Raw genomic sequence first — 22781 nt, forward strand, 5'->3', positions numbered from 1 at the left:
TTCAATATGTTTAGAAGCCATTGTGGAACCCCCACTTAGAATGTGTCCCTCATGCACTGAAAGGTCAATAAATTGCAAAGAACATATTTTAGCTACTAAAAGTATGTCGCAGGATGATGCCATCTAATTCTCCCCAAGTGTCACAACCATTAACGCCCGCACAAGCGACGCCAAGTACTTCTAGTGCGTCTAATTCTTTCACCCTTCAAGATATGGCCGCAGTTATGAATACTACCCTCACAGAGGTTTTATCTAAGCTGCCTGGGTTGCAGGGGAAGCGCAGTAGGTCTGGTGTGAGAACAAATGCTGAGCCCTCTGACGCTTTATTAGCCATATCCGATGTACCCTCACAAAGGGATTTGCTGTCTGAGGGAGAAATTTCTGATTCAGGAAAGATGTTCCCTCAGACAGACTCAGATATGACGGCTTTTAAATTTAAACTAGAACACCTCCGCTTATTGCTCAGGGAGGTTTTAGCGACTCTGGATGATTGTGACCCTATTGTAGTTCCAGAGAAATTGTGTAAAATGGACAGATTTCTAGAGGTTCCTGCCTACACTGATGTTTTTCCGGTCCCTAAGAGGATTTCGGACATTGTTACTAAGGAGTGGGATAGACCAGGTATTCCGTTCGCTCCCCCTCCTACTTTTAACACCATGCGGGACTCGTGACAGACGGTCCCTAAGGTGGAGGGAGCTATTTCTACCCTGGCTAAGCGTACAACTATACCTATTGAGGACAGTTGTGCTTTCAAAGATCCTATGGATAAAAAATTAGAGGGTCTCCTAAAGAAAATATTTGTTCATCAGCGTTTTCTTCTCCAACCTATAGCGTGCATTGTTCCTGTAACTACTGCAGCTGCTTTTTGGTTCGAGGCTCTGGAGGAGCCTCTTCAGGTTGAGACCCCATTAGATGATATTCTGGATAGAATTAGGGCTCTCAAGCTAGCTAATTCTTTCATTACAGATGCCGCTTTTCAACTGGCTAAATTAGCGGCAAAGAATTCAGGTTTTGCCATTTTAGCGTGTAGAGCGTTATGGCTTAAGTCCTGGTCTGCTGATGTGTCATCAAAATCTAAGCTATTAGCCATCCCTTTCAAGGGTAAAACCCTATTCGGGCCTGAACTGAAAGAGATAATTTCAGACATCACTGGAGGGAAAGGCCATGCCCTTCCTCAGGATAAGACAAGTAAGATGAGGACCAAACAAAATAATTTTCATTCCTTCCGAAACTTCAAAGGTGGTCCCTCTACCTCCTAGAGGGAAATTTTGCTCAATCCAAGTCTTGGAGACCTAACCAGACTTGGAACAAGGGTAAACAGGCCAAGAAGCCCGCTGCTGCCACCAAGACAGCATGAAGGAGTAGCCCCCGATCCGGGACCAGATCTAGTAGGGGGCAGACTTTCTCTCTTTGCTCAGACTTGGGCAAGAAACGTTCAGGACTCCTAGGCTTTAGAAATCGTAACCCAGGGGTATCTTCTAGATTTCAAGGGGGAGATTCCATCTTTCTCAATTGTCTGTAAACCAGACAAAAAGAGAGGCGTTCTTACGCTGTGTAGAAGACTTATATACCATGGGAGTGATCTGTCCAGTTCCGAAAACTGAACAGGGGCAGGGGTTCTACTCCAATCTGTTTGTGGTTCCCAAAAAAGAGGGAACCTTCAGACCAATTTTAGATCTCAAGATCTTAAACAAATTCCTCAGAGTCCCATCCTTCAAGATGGAGACCATTCGGACTATTTTACCAATGATCCAGGGGGGTCAATATATGACCACCGTGGACTTAAAGGATGCGTATCTACACATCTCTATCCACAAAGATCATCACCAGTTCCTCAGATTCGCCTTTCTGGACAAGCATTACCAGTTTGTGGCTCTTCCCTTCGGGTTGGCCACAGCTCCCAGAATTTTCACAAAGGTGCTAGGGTCCCTTCTGGTGGTTCTAAGGCCGCGGGGCATAGCAGTGGCGTCTTATCTGGACGATATCATAATTCAGGCGTCGACTTACCAACTAGCCAAGTCTCACACCTTCGGGTGGAAGGTGAACGTAAAAAAGAGTTCACTTATCCCTCTCACAAGAATTCTATTTCTGGGAACTCTGATAGATTCGGTGGACATGAAAATTTTTCTGACGGAGGTCAGGAAATCAAAGATTTTAACCACCTGCCGAGCTTTTCATTTCATTCCTCGGCCGTCAGTGGCTCAGTGTATGGAGGTAATCGGACTAATGGTAGCGGCAATGGACATAGTTCCATTGACTCGCTTGCATCTCAGACCACTGCAACTATGCATGCTCAAACAGTGGAATGGGGATTATGCAGATTTATCTCCTCAGATAAATCTGGATCAAGAGACCATAAACTCTCTTCTTTGGTGGTTGTCACAGGATCATCTGTCCCAGGGAATGTGTTTCCGCAGGCCAGCATGGATCATAGTGACGACGGACGCCAGCCTATTGGGCTGGGGTGCAGTCTGGAATTCCCTGAAAGCACAGGGTTTGTGGACTCAGGAGGAGGCTCTCCTCCCGTTAAATATTCTAGAACTGAGAGCGATATTCAACGCGCTTCAGGCGTGGCCTCAGCTGGCTTCGGCCAGATTCATAAGATTCCAGTCGGACAATATCACGACTGTAGCATATATCAATCATCAGGGGGGAACAAAGAGTTCTCTAGCGATGATAGAGGTTACCAAAATAATTTGATGGGCACTCACTCTTGCCATCTATCAGCAATCTATATCCCAGGAGTGGAGAACTGTAAAGCGGATTTTCTAAGTCATCAGACTTTTCATCTGGGGGAGTGGGAACTCCATCCGGAGGTGTTTGCACAATTGATTCAGCAATGGGGCACTCCAGAATTGGATCTGATGGCGTCTCGTCAGAACGCCAAACTTCCTTGTTACGGGTCCAGGTCAAGGGATCCTCAGGCAGTACTGATAGATGCTCTAGCAGTACCCTGGTCGTTCAACCTGGCTTATGTGTTTCCACCATATCCTCTCCTTCCTCGTTTGATTGCCAGAATCAAACAGGAGAGAGCTTCGGTGATTTTGATAGCACCTGCGTGGCCACGCAGGACTTGGCATGCAGACCTGGTGGACATGTCATCTCTTCCACCATGGACTCTGCCACTGAGACAGGACCTTCTGATTCAAGGTCCGTTCCAGCATCCAAATCTAGTTTCTCTGCGACTGCTGCTTGGAGATTGAACGCTTGATTTTATCCAAGCGCTGTTTCTCTGAGTCGGTCATAGATACCTTGATTCAGGCTTGAAAGCCTGTCACTAGGAAAATTTATCATAAGATATGGCGTAAATATCTTTATTGGTGCGAATCCAAAGGCTACTCATGGAGTAAGATCAGGATTCCTAGGATTTTGTCCTTTCTCCAAGAAGGATTGGAGAAAGGGCTATCAGCTAGTTCCTTAAAGGGACAGATATCTGCTTTATCAATTCTACTGCACAAGCGTCTGGCAGATGTTCCAGACGTTCAGTCGTTCTGTCAGGCTTTAGTTAGAATCAAGCCTGTGTTTAAACCTGTTGCTCCGCCATGGAGTTTGAATTTAAAGTTCTTCAAACGGTTCCGTTTGAACCTATGCATTCCATAGATATTAAGCTTCTATCTTGGAAAGTTCTGTTTTTAGTTGCTATCACTTGAGCTCGAAGAGTTTCTGAACTATCTGCATTGCAATGCGACTCGCCTTATCTTGTTTTCCATGCTGATAAGGTGGTTTTGCGTACCAAACCTGGATTCCTTCCTAAGGTTGTTACTAATAGAAATATCAATCAGGAAATTGTTGTTCCTTCTCTGTGTCCTAATCCTTCCTCTAAGAAGGAGCGTCTTTTGCACAACTTGGACGTGGTTCGTACTTTGAAGTTTTACTTGCAAGCAACCAAAGATTTCCATCAAACATCTTCTTTGTTTGTTGTCTATTCTGGAAAACGTAGAGGTCAAAAAGCTACGGCTACCTCTCTTTCTTTTTGGCTGAAAAGCATCATCTGTTTGGCATACGAGACTGCTGGACAACAACCTCCTGAAAGGATTACAGCTCACTCTACTAGAGCAGTGGCTTCCACTTGGGCTTTTAAAAATGATGCTTCTGTTGAACAGATTTGTAAGACTGCGACTTGGTCTTCTCTTAATACCTTTTCCAAATTTTACAAATTTGATACTTTTGCTTCTTCGGAGGCTATTTTTGGGAGAAAAGTTCTTCAAGCAGTGGTGCCTTCGGTTTAACCATCTGTCTTTTCCCTCCCACTCATCCGTGTCCTGTAGCTTTGGTATTGTATCCCACAAGTAAAGGATGAATCCGTGGACTCGTCGTACCTTATAGAAGAAAAGTAAATTAATGCTTACCTGATAAATTAATTTCTTCTATGGTACGACGAGTCCACGGCCCGCCCTGTCATTTTAAGACAGATTATATTTTTTTGATTTTAAACTTCAGTCACCTCTGCACCTTGTAGTTTCTCCTTTTTCTTCCTGTACCTTCGGTCGAATGACTGGGGGGTGGAGCTAAGGGAGGCGCTATATAGACAGCTCTGCTGTGGTGCTCTTTGCCACTTCCTGTTAGCAGGAGGATAAAATCCCACAAGTAAAGGATGAATCCGTGGACTCGTCGTACCATAGATGAAATTAATTTATCAGGTAAGCATATATTTACTTTTTGTAATTAGATTGCAGTATTTCTCCCACTTCTGTGATTGTGCTATAGAATATTCATTGTTTTAATGTTGTATTCTGTTGTACTTTCTTTAATATTTAAAATACTATAGTTGTTGGAACATTTCTGAGGATGATAATTCTAGGGGGATCTGTAATAGAACTCCTATCTCCTCGTTGTTTGTACTAAAGTGGCAAGTGTTCTTTCATTTAAAAAGTCAGTCTCCCCTTTTTCAAATGAAGGGTCACTTTAGCTTATATATGCTAAAACCATTGATCTGCTTACACACACTGTAGGAAATAGGTGCTTTCTAGTAGTGGAGGAGGGGGCATTATAAGAAAGAGGGAATTCCCCTCTTTTAAATTATTGTTCACAACCCCCTTTAATTGTCAAGTGATCACCGTAATGAACACCTGCCCCAGTTACACACTCATGCACTATTTGATGAAGGGGAACTTTTAGAGCACCTAGATGACTATGACAACCTAGTGTGGGAATAGTATAGTCCCCTCTTTCCATTAAAGGGATTTGGCATTAAAAAAATCACCTACCTAATGTTCTTACTATATGTGGAGCAGTGTCCTTGTCCCCTAAAGATAGCATAAAACACATGCACACAATAACTCTCAAATGAAAAAAAGTAATGACTCCTTAAATACAGTAAAAGATTCCGAATAACTGGCACTGTGTAATTTATAGGTGAAGATAACGGATAGGAAGACAAACAAATATTCGTCTCCTCTATCTGGTGCAACCCTCCTGCCTAACAATAAGTTAGTCCAATAATTATAGCTGGAAAAAATGAGTAGAATAAGCGAGGAAAATGGAGGAAAAATTAATTTGAGGATACAAAGTTTAAAATTATGTGATTTGGGAACCTTCAAATGAAGGACCAAAATATCCTAAGGACAGTGGGGATTAAACACTTGATCCATCACAGAGAACGTCATGTGGCAATGAGAGAACCGGATTGGCTCAATATGAGATGACACAAGTTTGAGGAGTGGCTTAAAGTATGCTCAAATACGTCTGTTGTACTGCTCATATTGAGGAAGGCCGGTTTACGGGCCAAAATTTGTTTGTGTGATATTTTTGTTCACTTGTATCCATTTTCATATTCACCCCCCAGACCAACGCCAAGGTTCCTGTGTATCGGCCGGGCATACTTGGAGGATGCTTCTCTGTCATGGATCAAGTGTTTAAGTGAATTAATGATTGTGTATGGTGGTCTATAGTTTGTTTATTTATTTCAGACTTTCAGTTATAGCCCCCATAATTTTCCTTTTATCTGTTAATCCCCACTGGCCTTAGGATATTTTGGTCCTTCATTTGAAGGTTCCCAAACCACATCATTTTAAACTTTGTATCCTCAAATACAGTGTAACATACCCAGGTGGCTATCAGCTGGTCACCTGACAGAACCATAAGCATTTAAATTAACATCAGTGGGAGGGAGAATCCACTATATCCCCCACAATACATAGAGAAACTTGAGACTACATATTTGAAAACAAAAATACTTTTTTTAGATGAGTGGTCATTATACCATCTAGCTATTAGATAACTGTAATAACAATGACAAATTAATTTGTTGGTTTTGGAAATTTTTAAGAGTCCCCTCAAGGCCCCTCATTTGAAAGTGTGATATCCCACAATTCAAGCAAAGGGTTTTGTGTCCTTATAAATGATTGTCGTATTATTTATAATCACCTGGCAGCAACAGTTTGCCTCTTTTTGTGGATCTGTCAGGGCCCTATAGTAATAATATTATAGGAATTAAAATCAATTAAAGAACTAGGTGAGTGTAAAAGTAGATGATATTTCTGGAAATTCTGTAAAGGTTAATTTTTGGTGCAGAGATGTTACTTGTTTTTTGTATATTTTATATTTTGGAAATAATGACTCTCTTGTTTGCATTTCATATGGTAGCATTGTTCAATATTAAGCTCTTCCTTCTAGAAGTGATAGGGCTGCTGAAGAAAAATAAACAAACAAATAAAGCAAATTATTGAGTCGTGTGGGTACTTCGCAGATAATAAATACTGAAGTTGCCAAATGACTAAAAACAGGTCTAACACAAATGGTGTGTGAAGGCATTCAGCACTGAAGGGGTGCGTATGCCTTTGTTAGATGCAATAAAGAAATACAATTATCTTTGATGTCACTTTAAATTTCAATATCTCCTATAAAAAGTCAGTCCCATAGATTGATATCTCGCTACAGCTCAGGTCTTTTGTAAATTAATACAGAGCTCTTCATCACTTACAGATCTTCTGAGCTCATAATAATATACTGTAATAATTAGAATTGTGTTTTATTGAAACAATTAGCTGATTTAGCCTTCTTCTTGTATAATTACTGTATAGCAATGAAGTTGTTTTAATTTTATTATTTCCACATTAGGACTGATTTTATCATCACATTGTTTTCAAATTCAACTTAATACATGTTAATTCCAAGGGTTGTTTTGCTAAACTGTAATTGTCTTTAGTGTTTAGTCTTTAAATAACTGTTAATGATCGGAAATGGACATCTAACTGTGCTATCTATATCTATTATGTCACAGTGCTGAAAATGTTTAATTTGCTTTCTCGCTCTCTTTTTTTTTTTTTTTTTTATATTTCCTCTGACCCCGTCACATCTTAAGGTGTCAAATGCAATGATTTGTCTGTCAAACAATTTTCCTAGCTATTAACTTTTATGATTTTAGCTTCAATACTGTAGAAGTCCTATGTTTTTTTCTGCTTAGGTAGCTGATTTTTAACATGTACCCATTTAAGCTGTCGTAAAATCTTGAGAAATAATTTTGCTCATTCAAAGAATGGTTGCCAATGCAATATGTCTTCTTTTATCACAGGCAAAGCGTTGACATTTCTTCTGCTGCAACCTCCAAGCCCCAAACTGCCCCCGCACAGCACCATTCGTAGAACAGCTATTGATTTGATTGGACGAGGCTTTACAGTGTGGGAGCCATATATGGATGTCTCTGCCGTTCTGATGGGCCTTCTTGAGCTCTGCGCGGACGCGGAAAAACAACTTGCTAAGTATGTCCTGTATATGCAGAATCCTACACATATAGCATAATGAAAACAAAAATCTTTTTATATATTTTAGTGTATAATACAACAAAACAAAGCTAAGGCATAATTTATCTTCCAAATCATGCTGTAAGCTCCACATTTTTATTTTACAGCTCTGAGCTTTTTTAGGTAATTATTATATTTATTACACTTGTGTACAATAGGGATGGCTCACTGCAGTGTAATTCCATATTCTTTATGAAGAAGGAGAATTCATCTGTATCTTGCAAGTACAAAATTATAGGTTCACAGCAGCAGCTGTGGTGGAGGGAAATGCTGTACAAGTTATAGTCTTTCTGTTCCTGGCTTGTCAATAATGACACTGCTTGTTATATTTTTAATTTCCCATAGATCTGAAAAATAATCTTTCTCCTGAATACAAATAGTCTGAGGGGGGGGGCAATCACTCTGAGTGTGTATTGCCTCGTAAAGTGTGAAAAGAAAATATTCTCATATGTATTGTTGTATTGCTTGTATTTAACTGTATTTAAAGGGATACTAAACCCAATTTGTTTCTTTCATGATTCGTATAGAGCAACCAATTTTAGGCAACTTTCTAATTTACTCCTATTATCAATTTTTCTTTGTTCTCTTGGTATCTTTATTTGAAAAAGCAGTCATGAAATCTTTGAAGCCAGCCCATTTTAGGTTCAGCAGCTAGTTAGCACTTGCTGATTGGTGGCTAAATGTAGCCACTAATTAACAAGCGCTATCCAGGGTTCTGAACCAAAAATGGGCCGGCTTCTAAGCTTTCATTCCTGCTTTTTCAAATAAAGAAACCAAGAGAACAAAGAAAATTTGAAAATAGGAGTAAATTAGAAAGTTGCTTAAAATTGCATGCTCTATCTGAAACATTAAAGAAAATAATTGGGTTTAATATGCGTTTAACCCCTGCATAGTTAAATTTATTAAATTCAGCTCCAGAGCAGCAATGTACTACTGGGAACTAGCTGAACACATCTGTTGAGTCAATGACAAGAGGCATATGTATATAGCCACCAATCTCCAGCTTGCTCCTGAGCCTACCTAGATTTGCTTTCCAATGAAGGATTCAAAGAGAAAAAATTAAATTTGATAATAAAAGGAATTGAAAAAAAATCTTCCATGTAATTTTAAATAGTTAATCTCTCTTTATTCGATAAATAGAATTGCCTTTTATTAAAGGGACATGAAACCCAATTTTTTTTTCTTTCATGATTCAGACAGAGCATGTGAGTTTAAACAACTTTCCACTTTACTTCTATTATCTCATTTGTTTTTTTTTCTCTTGGTATCCATTTTGAAAGGATACCTAGGTAGGCTCAGGAGTTGCTGATTGGTGGCTGCATATATATGGCTCATCCAATGCCTTTATCTAGCTCCCACTAGTGAATAGCTGCTTCTTTAACAAAGGATACAAAGCGGACAAAGCAAATTTTATACCAGAAGAAAATAGGAAAGTTGTTAAAAACTGTATGCTTTATCCAAATCATGAAAGTTTTATTTTGACTTTACTGTCATTTTAAAGGTAAACATTTAATTATGCCGGCAATGGGTAGAGCAAACAGAAGCTTATATCTGCTTTAATTATGGATTTACGTTGGGCCCTGCACACAGTAAACAGGATAAAGATAATTAGAGCCACTGATTAAGCTGCTGTTTCTAATGTCAGCATTTCTCTAAGCCTATATTGTGCTAGGATACAAATGTTCTTTTAGACTCTTACTTATAGAGAAGCAGTCCCATAAAGCTCTTCAATTGTATTGTAAAATGTAGAAATGTTAAGGAACTTAGGCTTTAGGGTGATTGACATGAATCAAGTAAGGGATATTTTGAAGTATAGAATTTTGCTCGTCTAGAAAAGCGAATCTCAGAAACTGGTAATTATCCCTGTGAATGGGAACATAAAGATTTGCGTCCTTCAGGTCTATGGTGGTCATGAACTGACCCCCCTCTTGGACCAAAGGAAGAATTGACCGAATGGTCTCCATATTGAAGGACGGTACCCTTAGAAACTTGTTGAGACATTTCAGATCTAAAATGGGTCGAACAGCTCCCTTCTTTTTTGGGAACCACAAACAGATTTGAATAGAGTCCTAGACTCTGTTCCTTTACTGGAACTGGAACAATCACTCCCAGGGAAGAAAGATCCTGAACGCAGCTTAAGAATGCCTCTCTTTTTACCTGATCTGCAGATAATCTTGAGAGGAGAAAACTGCCCCTTTGGAGGACAAGTCTTGAATTCTATCTTATAACCCTGAGATACTATGTCCACAGCCCAAGAGTCTGAGACATTGTGGTTCCCTTGGCCAGAGTGGAAATAGCCCCTTCAACTATAGGCGCAGTACGCCATGAGTCCCTAATGGAGTCAGCAACAGGAAACATCTTATTAAAAACAAGAGAATGGGAAAAGGGAACTGCTGGCTTATCCCATTCTTGAGAAATGATCTCCGACACACGGTCTGGGACAGGAAATACTTCCATGGCAGATGGAACATCATAATATTTATTAAGCTTACTAGATTTTTTTAGGGTTGACAGCGACCGGAGAGTCAGAGTCGTCAAAGGTAGCTAGTACATCCTTTAGAAGTAAATAAAGGTGTTCAAGCTTAAATCTGAAGCTTACGTCTTCAGAATCAGTCAAAGGATTTATGCTGTCCGAATCTGAGATCTCACCCTCAGAAGCTACCGAGGTATCCTCCTCATCCGACTTATGGAGGAGGTCAACCCTCACAGCAGACGATGGAACAGACACCTTACTATCAGAAAAATGTTTTGATTTCCTCTTCCGCTTCCCCTGCAACGCTATCAGAAAAATCAGGAGAAAACAAAGTATGCGCCTCTACACCTCAGCCAGCCTGAGGTGCCCTACCTGAACCTTCACAAATACTTTACAAACTCCCCTGCAGATCAGTCAAATGAGCCGTTACAGAAAGAAAAATAAACTGCGCAGCAGAGTAAAAAGCATGCGTTTCTTATAATCCCTCAGAAACCAACAGAGAGAAAAAGATGTCACATTTCCTTCCTTTACTTAGACTGCCATCTAATAAATATAAAATTGAGCCCCAGAGAGACCTTCCCAAACACAGTAAGGGAAGCTATTAACCCCTTAGCCTCCACACATACACAAGTGCCTGCACACTGCCCCAAGAAAATCCTACATCAAGGATTACATATGTCCCAAATTAATAATGGAGAAATAGTTTTCCAAGTGCAAGTCCCCCGTACCTAGAAGACAAAAGCACTTACCTGCAAATCCAGCTGTCAGGCAGGAAGACAGCTCACAAGGCGTGAAAGGACACATTATCCTTACAGAGACCTGTAGAAAAAGAAAGAACAGAGTAACCAACTCTGGCTTTCTATAACTAGGGTAGCAATTATGTTAGAAAACAAAGCAAAGACAACCTCACCAATTTCTAATTGCTTAAAAGCCACTACTACTCTTACTCAAGAGATTGACGTGGACACAGCTAAACCCCTATCCTTGCTTGAAGGGAAAAGTACCCATTAAAGGAAAAAAATTCTTCAGACACCAACTTCACGTCCTCCATTGACAGAGGCAAAGAGAATGACTGGGGGTTTGCCTCGTCCTGCTGGCCAGGAGTGAATATCCCACTAGTAATTGGAATGACGTCTTGGACTCCCTATGTCTTAGGAAAGAAATACAGGGACAAAATAAAAAACCCACATATGCCAAATATAGAATTGAAAATTGCCCCACAAAGAATGAAAATTCTATGAACAATTTGAATGTGTTCTGGTTACAAAGGGTCATTATTATAACAAAGTTAAATTAAAAATGTATTGTGGTAACACACATAGTCTCACCAAAATGAATGCGCAAATTAGCCACATGTAAAACGCAATGTAATGGATTACTTGAAGATGGCAAAAAATACTACCTAAAAAAACACTGTTTTGAAATGATAAATCAGGAGAACGTCCTTTTTCCACGTGGAGAAATTCATCGTAATTCGCCCTTGCTCGCCTTCCAAACAGCGTAAATTAATATATGCAATTTTTTGATAAATTTGTGCGCACTGCTGCGTCTCTCCAAAGGCGAGCTGCAGAGAACTCAGAGGAGAATATAAAGGAGAATTCTGCCTAGGGGCAGTGTGCAGGCACTTGTGTATGTGTGGAGGCTAAGGGGTTAATAGCTTCCCTTACTGTGTTTGGGAAGGTCTCTCTGGGGCTCAATTTTATATTTATTAGATGGCAGTCTAAGTAAAGGAAGGAAATGTGACATCTTTTTCTCTCTGTTGGTTTCTGAGGGATTATAAGAAACGCATGCTTTTTACTCTGCTGCGCAGTTTATTTTTCTTTCTGTAACGGCTCATTTGACTGATCTGCAGGGGAGTTTGTAAAGTATTTGTGAAGGTTCAGGTAGGGCACCTCAGGCTGGCTGAGGTGTAGAGGCGCATACTTTGTTTTCTCCTGATTTTTCTGATAGCGTTGCAGGGGAAGCGGAAGAGGAAATCAAAACATTTTTCTGATAGTAAGGTGTCTGTTCCATCGTCTGCTGTGAGGGTTGACCTCCTCCATAAGTCGGATGAGGAGGATACCTCGGTAGCTTCTGAGGGTGAGATCTCAGATTCGGACAGTATAAATCCTTTGACTGATTCTGAAGACGTAAGCTTCAGATTTAAGCTTGAACACCTTTATTTACTTCTAAAGGAGGTACTAGCTACCTTTGACGATTCTGACTCTCCGGTCGCTGTCAGCCCTAAAAAAATCTAGTAAGCTTAATAAATATTATGATGTTCCATCTGCCATGGAAGTATTTCCTGTCCCAGACCGTGTGTCGGAGATCATTTCTCAAGAATGGGATAAGCCAGCAGTTCCCTTTTCCCATTCTCTTGTTTTTAATAAGATGTTTCCTGTTGCTGACTCCATTAGGGACTCATGGCGTACTGCGCCTATAGTTGAAGGGGCTATTTCCACTCTGGCCAAGAGAACCACAATGTCTCAGACTCTTGGGCTGTGGACATAGTATCTCAGGGTTATAAGATAGAATTCAAGACTTGTCCTCCAAAGGGGCAGTTTTCTCCTCTCAAGATTATCTGCAGATCAGGTAAAAAGAGAGGCATTCTTAAGCTGCGTTCAGGATCTTTCTTCCCTGGGAGTGATTGTTCCAGTTCCAGTAAAGGAACAGAGTCTAGGACTCTATTCAAATCTGTTTGTGGTTCCCAAAAAAGAAGGGAGCTGTTCGACCCATTTTAGATCTGAAATGTCTCAACAAGTTTCTAAGGGTACCGTCCTTCAATATGGAGACCATTCGGTCAATTCTTCCTTTGGTCCAAGAGGGGGGTCAGTTCATGACCACCATAGACCTGAAGGACGCAAATCTTTATGTTCCCATTCACAGGGCTAATTACCAGTTTCTGAGATTCGCTTTTTTAGACGAGCACTTTCAATTTGTTGCTCTTCCGTTTGGCCTTGCCACGGCTCCCAGAATTTTCACAAAGGTTCTGGGGGCACTTTTTGCAGTAGTCAGGTCTCAGGAAATTGTGGTGGTTCCTTACCTGGACAACATCTTGGTTCAGGCGTCATCTTTTCAACTAGCAAAATCTCATACACAGACCTTGCAGTCTTTTCTACGTTCCCACGGATGGAAAGTGAATCTCGAGAAGCGATCCTTAGTTCCATCTACAAGGGTGTGTTGCTTAGGGACTGTCATAGATTCCTTATCTATGAAGATTTTTCTGACGGATGGCAGAAAATCCTAATTTCTCTCTTCTTGCCTCTCTCTCCAGTCTACTGTTCGGCCATCAGTGGCTCAATGCATGGAGGTAATTGATCTGATGGTTGCTTCCATGGACATCATTCCCTTTGCTCGATTCCATTTCAGAGCTCTACAATTATGCAAGACAATGGAATGGAGACCATTCAGATCTATCTCAGAGGATAGATCTGGATAAGTTGACAAGAGACTCTCATGGTGGATTTCTCAGGATCTTCCGGAGGCCCTCCTGGGTGATTGTGACCACAGACGCCAGCCTGCTAGGCTTGGAAGCAGTCTGGGACTTGTTAAAGGCTCAGGGCCTGTGGACTCAGAAGGAGTCTTCTCCCCCACAAACATCTTGTAGTTGAGAGCGATCTTCAATGCCTTGATGGCTTGGCCTCAGTTATCTTTAGCCCGGTGTATCAGATTCCAGTCAAACAACATCACCTCAGTGACTTACATCAACCACCAGTGAGGAACGCAGAGTTCTTTGGCCATGAAGGAGGTGGCTCGGATTATTCAGTGGGGGGAAGCTCACAATTGTCTTCTATCTGCCATCCACATTCCAGGAGTGGACAACTGGACTGAGCAGATATACCGGGGAGTGGGCTCTCCATCCGGAGGTGTTCTCCAGGTTAACCCTCAAGTGGGGGGTGCCGGAGTTGGATCTGATGGCGTCTCGTCAGAATGCCAAGCTTCCAAGGTACGGTTCAAGGTCAAGAGATCCTCAGGCTTCCCTCCGTTTGCTCTCCTTCCGCTAGTCATTGCTCATATCAAGCAGAAGAGAGCGTCTGTAATTCTGATAGCTCCTGCATGGCCTCGTATGACCTGTTTTGCAGACCTGGTGAGAATGTCTTCTCTTCCACCTTGGAGGTTACCTCTGAGGAAGGACCTTCTAACTCAAGGTCCTTTCCTACATCCAAATCTAGTTTCTCTGAAGCTGACTGCATGGAGACTGAACGCTTAGTGAACGTGGATTTTCTGAGTCAGTCATTGATACTATGCTTCAGACCCGCAAACCTGTTACTTGTAAAATTTACCATAAGGTATGGCGCAAATACCTTTATTGGTGTGAATCGAAGGGCTTCTCTTGGAGTAGGGTCAGGATTCCTAGAATTTTGTCTTTTCTCCAGGAAGGTCTGGAGAAGGGTTTGTCAGTCAGTTCTCTGAAGGGTCAGATTTCTGCTCTTTCTATTCTTTTACACAAGAGTCTGGCGGTTGTGCCAGATGTTCAATTTTTTTGTCAGGCCCTGGTCAGAATCAGGCCTGTGTTTAAACCTGTTGCTCCTCCTTGGAGCTTTAACCTTGTGCTTAAAGTTTTGCAGCAGGCTCTGTTTGAGCCAATGCATTCTATAGATATTAAGTTGTTATCTTGGAAAGTTTTGTTTCTTATTGCTATTTCCTCTGCTCACAGAGTTTCTGAACTCTCGGCTCTGCAGTGTGATTCCCCTTACCTTATTTTTTATGCGGATAAGGTGGTCCTTCGTACTAAGATAGGATTTCTTCCTAAAGTGGTTTTGGATTGAAACATTATTCAGGAAATTGTTTTTCCTTCTCTTTGTCCTAATCCTTCTTCTCATAAAGAACTTCTTTTGCATAACTTAGACGTTGTGCGCGCTCTTAAATTTTACCTACAGGCTACTAAGGATTTCTGCCAATCTTCTGCCCTTTTTGTTTGTTTTGCTGGAAAGCAGAAGGGTCAGAAGGCCTCTTCTACTTCTCTTTCCCTCTGGTTGAGAAGTATGGTTCGTTTTGCTTATGAGACTGCTGGACAGCAGCCTCCTGAGAGAATTACGGCTCATTCTACTAGGGCTGTCTCTTCATCCTGGGCTTTCAAGAATGAAGCTTCTGTGGAACAGATTTGCAAGGCGGCTGCATGGTCCTCTCTGCATACTTTTTCTAAATTTGATACTTTTGCCTCGGCTGAGGCTTCTTTTGGGAGAAAGGTTCCTCAAGCGGTGGTGCCTTCTGTTTAGTCCTGCTGTCTTGTTCTCCCTCCCTGTTCATTTTGTGTCCTCTAGCTTGGATATTGGTTCCCACTAGTAATTGGAATGATGTTGTGGACTCTCCATGTCTTAGGAAAGAAAACAAAATGTATGCTTACCTGATACATTTATTTCTTTTCGGACATGGAGAGTCCACGACCCCACCCTTAATTAAGACAGTACACCTTTGTGTTATCTTCTTTTTTCCATTTCCCTTCGGCTGAATGACTGGGGGTTATGGGTAAGGGAAGTGACACTTAACAGCTCTGCTGGGGTGCATTTTGCCTCCTGCTGGCTAGGAGTGAATATCCCACTAGTAATTGGAATGACGTTGTGGACTCTCCATGTCCGGAAAGAAAGAAATTTATCAGGTAAGCATAAATTTTGTTTTTGAGCCTTTCCAAGCGCATATTTTCTTCACTCTCAGACCTTTCCTGGCTCCTAGCCAAAGATAGACCTGCTAGAATCGAGTACTGCATCAGAAATAGATCTGAACATGATCATTTCAAATGCTGTTCTCCTTAGTACCTATGGAGAACTATAATGCACGTATTTGTAGAACTTTACATTCTCCAAAGGTGCAAAAAAGTGATAAATTGGTAACTAGGCATAACGCTAAGACGGACTCTATGAAATCCGACTAAAGCTAGCAAATCTAACCCTTTTTTACGCGCACCGGTGCACCTTGGGGAACACAAACAAAGACTTGCCTAATTTTAGGCGAACTTCGCATTAATAAATCAGAGGATTCATTCGTATGCGGATTTATAGGCGCAATTTTAGGAGAATTACTCTATAAAATAATGAATGCAAGTAATGTTGAAACTTGTGTTTCTCTTATCTAATCTGTTCTGCTTGGGACAATTACAGATAGATAAAGTGTGCAAGCAATGTTTGTCTGTGGAATAAAACAAGGGTAGATAGAACATGCAATTTTAAATATTTTTCTAATTTACTTCTATTATCAAATTGTCTTCTTAAACGGGAAGAGTCCACAGCTGCATTCATTACTTTTGGGAATTCAGAACCTGGCCACCAGGAGGAGACAAAGACACCCCAGCCAAAGGCTTCAAATACCTCCCCCACTTCCATCATCCCCCAGTCATTCTTTGCCATTAGTCACAGGAGGTTGGCAGAGAAGTGTCAGAAGTCTGATATTGTCTCTTATAGAGGGTAGTACTCTTCGGAATGGGACTGGAGTTTTAAGTAGTCCTATCAGCCTCTCAGTAAGAGCATGGTTGAAGATTAGAGTCCCGAGATGCAGGGAGAGTCTTTCTGCGAAACTATCCCAACTCATATTAACAGCTCCTTGGCAATCAGCTTTGACGAGTTCCGCTGCCTGCCTTTGTTCACTCATGTCCATTTCAGAAGTGAGGCTACTATCTGTCACACTTGAAGGGCCGTGTTCCTGTTCCACGGCGCAGATTCCGGTAAGATCGTTTCATTTTATTTAATTATGTGACTGTAATGGTAACGAGAGAAGGTAAGGTCCCATTGGGACTCCTTTTATCTTAAAATAGGAATCATGGGTTAATATCTCCTGAGGGGGTTTCTTGAACAGGGGGGACTTTAATCATGTTTGTTATGTGGTTCTATCTGCTAATGCATAGTACTTCTTTGGCTCATGGTTTTTCGGAACATAACGGCCTTATCATCAATTGACGCAATCTCTTTAGATTTGCGTGCTCTTTTTGTGACTATCACGGTGTGCCTCGTGACCGGGTGCCGTTGCGTTTGTATTCCACATCCGCATGCTGACTGTGTGGCGACAGATAGAGTCTGCTCGTTGGTTGTCTGGTTCACAAGAGGTGGTGAGTGCCCCAGCCATTGGGTGTGTAAAAAGGGTGCCAGTTAGTGTTTGAAATTTTTGTAATCCCAAGATTATAGCGGAGTCTGATTTTTTTTAGACACGGATGTCTCCGATGCGGAGAATGCGTCTTGTGATGAATATGAAATGGCCAGGGTTATCCATGCCCATCAGTTATGTTCCGATTTCCGTTCTAGAGTACTCTCTTCTCCCGGCTCAGGGACCTTAGAGTACGTTGAGCCATCCGCCCCAGAGGATTCTATGTCCGGTGAGGCGCGAGCCCCATAACCTTCCTTTGCTACGCAAGCAGGTGTCCCTATGGCCTTTACTCCTTTTCCGGTAGGTGGCTTGTTTCCTCCAGAGGTTACGGCACATTTCCGCATGGCCATATCTATGGCGCTGGCTCTCATATCTCCCAAGTGAAATATTTTTAAGGTACTGTCCGTGTTCTATCAACCAATGCCCGTCGGGCGTGGGATCTCCTGATTCAGTTTGGGCCTTCTGGGGAAGCGTCGGCCTCTGAGGCTTCAGGGACCCCAACCTCGGGGTCGTTTAACGATCCGGCGAGGGATGATTTTGCCTTCCGTTATAGGCTGGCATGTCTTCGTGTTCTACTAAGGCATGTTTTGGTGGTGTTGGAGGATTCCAGTCCTAGTGAGCCGAGGGATCCGAGGCCTTAGATGCCGGTTGGCAAGCTGGGTTAGACGTTTGGGGATGACGCTAATCTCCTTGACGTCGACGTTTTTCTTTCTTTTATGTATCGGTTCCAGTTCTGAGCTTGGGTGAATGGGGCCTCTAATCGGCTGGTCCTGTTGGCGTATCCATTCACCTTGGGTGTTCACCCGCGGGTGCTGCCTTACTTTTATTTTGATCTGGAGAGGATGTATTCAAATTTGTTTTAATATGCTCATGTCTGATATAATTTCCGTTTTGGGAACATTCTTTCTCTGGAACTGATACTCGCGATTTTGTGGTCGCATGGGCGCTTCCACGGAAGTTGCGCACTTTTGGTTTGGAACAAATTTCTGTTCTAATTAATATTATCGAAACTTCGGGTCGATTTTTCTTGGACCTTAGACAGTTTTGGGGTGTCCTTATACCAGGCAGGTACTGGTTGGGCGCTATTTGCTGTTCCTTGGGTTCATGTCACCCTAGTGGTGCTGATTATCCTGTCAGATTCTGAAGTCACTTGGCCTATCGATATGGACTCCGGGCTCAGATCCTACTACGAGGTATGGGGCCTAGTGCGTAGATCCAATGCTTCTGAGAGGAAGGTTGGGAGTTATATAAGTTGACCATTTTAGGGGCCTAAGGCCACTCCACCCTGAATGTGCCCAATCTCATCTGATCTCGGAAGCTAAGCAGGGTTGGGCCTGGTTAGTACTTGGATGGATCCAGGTGCTACAATTTGCTTAAGTTACCTGACCGACTTTTTCAAGACGTTATCGGGGTTCATAAGGGTCCCTGGGGACTCTGAACCGTAGTTTTCCACTCCTGAAATGTTTGAGATGTGAATGACCTCCGGAGGTCTGGTATTCCGGGTGATGGAAATTTTCGTCTACACTTGCGGTATCTTCCGGATTTCGACTCTTGTAGCCTAGTCGCATTCCTTTTGCGGTGGTGGAGTTTTCTTTCCTTCCCGTTTTGGGTTGGATCATCTGTTCTGGAAGTGCGGAGCATGTCCTTCTTCTTTTTTTCTCTCATTGTTTCGTTTGCTCCAGTGCGTGGATTGCAACCCTGCCTTTTCTGCCAGGAGTTGTGAGGCTCCAATTGTTATTCCTATTGCAGGGATTTTGGGAGACCGTTCCGGTAAGGATTTCTGGAGACTGTCGTCTTCTCAATCTAAGAACTGCCCCTTGTCATACCAGGGTCTTTAGACTCTTGGGTGCTATCCTTCAACCTTATGCAGATCTAGCCTTTTGAGCTTGAGGGTAGGAGCTCCGTGGTCAGTCACAGACCTTTGCCTTTCTGGGTCTGGGAAATGACCTTCCTCTTCACCAGTGGGTGGATCAGGCCGTTCGGCCTGTCTACAGAGGATAGCCTTGCGATCCAGGGGTACTGGTTGCCCATTTCTTCAACTGCTCAGGAGTTTTTTTCAAACTCTTGGGTTTGAGGCTCTTGCTAGGTAATCTTAGTCTACGGACTCTAGGTCTATGGACTAGATGGTGGACGGCTCTGTCTTGGGTGCTCTCCTGCCATGGGAGGCAGCTGATAGATTCCTCAGGAAGTTAGATCTTTCAATCGGTTCCGTTTTTCGAGGACTCTGGCTTAGGACCACGTCTCTTCGGGTTTGGTTCCCCTGCGTGTACCTTTGAGTGCAGGGTTTCTGACTCTCATTGGAGATTACTTTCTGCCTGAGGCTTAAGTTTGAGGTCTTTCTGGCGGGTCCCTACTTGTCTCCTCGGACATTTGTGCTTCCTTGTAAACTCCAGTTGTCGTTTCAACTGGGCTGGCGATATTGGCCGAGGGGTCTCGCCTATATTGGTAGGGTGGTTACCGTTGCTTTGCTCCCTTTTCTTCTCACCTAGGGTGGGGGATGAATTCTTGCGTGTTCTCCTTGACTTGGAGGTACCTCAGAATCTGTGAATGCCCGTGGGTCCTTGTTTTTCTCGCTTTCATAGGATTTTTTTTCCCTTCCTGGTGTACTTAGAGTAACGGAACTGGATTCTGGTATTAGGATGCTGGGGGTCAGAGTACTTCTTCCCTGGGGGAGTGTTCCTTCTTCTGGAAGGCTGTAGTGTAGGGGTTTTTGGACCTGAGCACGAAGTTACCTGTCATGGCTCATGGAGCATGCCAGTTTTAGTAGCGGTCAGAGTTCTACTCTGGGGTTTTGATCCCTTGTTGATCTGTCCTTTTTCTTCCGTCAATCTGGGACTCTTGTTTTAGGTCTTTAACTAGCCTTTATACTGGAGGGAAGGTCGGGGATTGGCCTGCTTTGTGCAGTGTTGACCGTTTACTATTATTGAGTTCGTCCTCCCCTTCGGTGGGGGGACTCTTGGTGCCCATCTTCTACTGGTAGGGTCTGCTGCTGGTATTCTGGTCGGGAGCTGTTGTCAAGATTTTTCTGCACTTCTGGTGGATGAGTCCCACAATGGCTTAGGGTCAGCTTTGCTGCCTAGAGCTTGGTCATCACGAGTTTTTGATACAGGTGGCTCTGTGTTCTTTTGGAGAGCTCTTTTTTAACTGCTAGGACAGTTATCCTGTGTCTGCTTGTCTATGTTTGTCTAACCTGATGGGTTTTGACTTGGCTATGATGCAATAAGGACCTCACGGTTTTCTTGAACACCATATGTGGTATGGTGCTGTGTTAGGGATAGGAGGGTGGCCTTCTGGTCATCCTAGTGACGTTTTTTTCCTGAGTATAGACTTATTTTTCTGGTCCTTGTCCTCTAGGGAGTTTGTCTCCCTGGGCAGTGGTCCTGTGGCAACCTTGGGTTGCTCTAAGTTTGATTGAGCCTGTGTTGTTTGGTCCTTTGAAACTCTTATGAGGTCCTTTATTCTCCCCCTCGGAGGTTTTTGACTTTTAAAAGTACTTTTCGTGGGAGTCGGGAGCTGCTGGGCTGTCTCCTCGGAGACTTTTGTGCTCAGCAGACTCTGGGTCTGAGTGGTCTCTAGCACGGCTTTGCAGGTTATGTAACTGATGAGCAGTTACCTGGGCTCCCGGTTTTTCCCTTGTCGTTTTTGTAGGGTGTTGGGTAATTTCATGCTGTGGTGCCTTTTGAAGGGGCCGCCTTTTTGTACCCGCCCTTTGTTTGCATTCAGTGTCCTCTAGCTTGGGTATTGTTTTCCCAAAAGTAATGAATGCAGCTGTGGACTCTTCCAGTTTAAGATGAAAAACATAAATGATGCTTACCTGATAATTTTCTTTTCTTCTGACGGGAAGAGTCCACAGCTCCCGCCACGTTTTATCTATGAGACGGCAGTAACTTTTTTCTTCTGGCACCTTTTGCACCCTGATATTTCTCCTACTGTTCTTTGTTCCCTTGGCAGAATGACTAGGGGATGAGGGAAGTGGGGGAGGTATTTGAAGCCTTTGGCTGGGGTGTCTTAGCCTCCTCCTGGTGGCCAGGTTCTAAATTCCCAAAAGTAATAAATGCAGCTGTGGACTCTTCCCGTCAGAAGAAAAGAAAATTATCAGGTAAGCATAATTTGTTTTTCTTCGTTCTCTTGATATCTTTTGTTGAAAAGTGTGACCGTAAGTTTAGGCGCGTGCACGTGTCTGGAGCTCTATAAGGCAGTAGCTTTACCAGAGCACTATTTTTTGCCATGTAGCGCTCTACACACCTGCCTAGGCATCTCAACAAAGAGTATCATGGGAATTAAGCACATTTGATAATGGCAGTAAATTGAAAACTTTTTAAAAAAAATTGTATGCTGTTTCTGAATCCCAAAAGAAAAAAAATGTGGGTTTCATATTCCTTTAAAGGGACAGTTTCTCAACTTGAATTTGTTCCCAATGATGGAGTGAGTATATTAAATTGTTTTTTAAAATAACTACCTTTATATCTGCATTTGAAATAGCAGATTTTGCCTGTGGTATCCCTACCTATGCTGAAAGTTTTTATACTTAAGTATAGGCTACATAGCAGCTGAAGAAATTGCACTATTCATTTCCATTTGTTCTCTCTAAGGGCCTGTTCAAAACCTCACCTGTAAAAAGGTACGGCAAGGCCCTTAAAAAATGTTTAGAAACACAAATGTTAACTTGGGACATGTTTATGTTGCTTTGAGGGAAAAAGAGACTCCTACATTACAATACAAGGTCTAAAAAAATCCCAAAGATTTGTATGTTTTGAATATCAAGCCCTAAGGGCTCCTTATCATCCTGTGGCGGACAGGGACGTACATATTCTCCCCTGTTTGCCAAGCTTCTCCGTTGCCTGCATTTGCCATTGCACACGAGCACTCCTGTGCACAGCCAATTATGCTTGTGTGAACCTGCAGTCAGAAGGGAGAGAAGTATTGAGCTTTGGTATACAGCAGTGGTCTCAAAGTACAGGCCCTGGGACCATATGGGGCCCTCAAGATAGTTTCATCTGGCCATTTTAGGGTTCCAAGAGGTGTAACTAGTTGATGTTCTATATAGGCACCCACAAGATAAATATAAAGACAAGAGTCCAATGTAGACTTCCACCATGCACTGCTCAGATAAATATCACTTTTTATGTTGTTATAGAGTTTCAGAATGATCACTTCACTTGGCACTCATAAAATAAATATAGACAACTGTGTGTGTTTGTTGTGGGCTACCACCCCCACCATGCAATACTACTTGGGTAAATGTCACTTCTAGTTCTTAGTATATACAGTTCCGGAGCACTTACTCAGTTCAAGCGGCCCTCGTGGGAGAAGAACTCTTGGCCAGTGGCCCCTAGATACATTGAGCTTGATACCCCTGGTATACAGAGTTAATATAAAGAAGCATGTGTGTACATAAAGTGATAAAATAAGGAAATCTGATTTCCCTGCAAGCTCAACCCAATCAACTTTCCCTTTGAAATAGTGTATTCGTTTTGCAAATGGCTAATAGCTGTCATATGATACAGGGGGCT

At 42.5% G+C, this 22781-nt stretch overlaps 1 protein-coding gene across 1 annotated transcript in view; it reads left to right on the forward strand.

Moving 5' to 3' along the window:
- The window catches only part of WDR7 (WD repeat domain 7), a 1007279-nt gene that overhangs the window by 754993 nt on the left and 229505 nt on the right, over positions 1-22781 (forward strand). Inside the window, 1 exon segment of the mRNA XM_053701142.1 lies at positions 7514-7700. Coding sequence (XP_053557117.1) covers positions 7514-7700 — 187 coding nt within the window.

The sequence above is a fragment of the Bombina bombina genome, chromosome 2 (genome assembly GCF_027579735.1).
Source record: "Bombina bombina isolate aBomBom1 chromosome 2, aBomBom1.pri, whole genome shotgun sequence".
Classification (NCBI taxonomy): domain Eukaryota; kingdom Metazoa; phylum Chordata; class Amphibia; order Anura; family Bombinatoridae; genus Bombina; species Bombina bombina.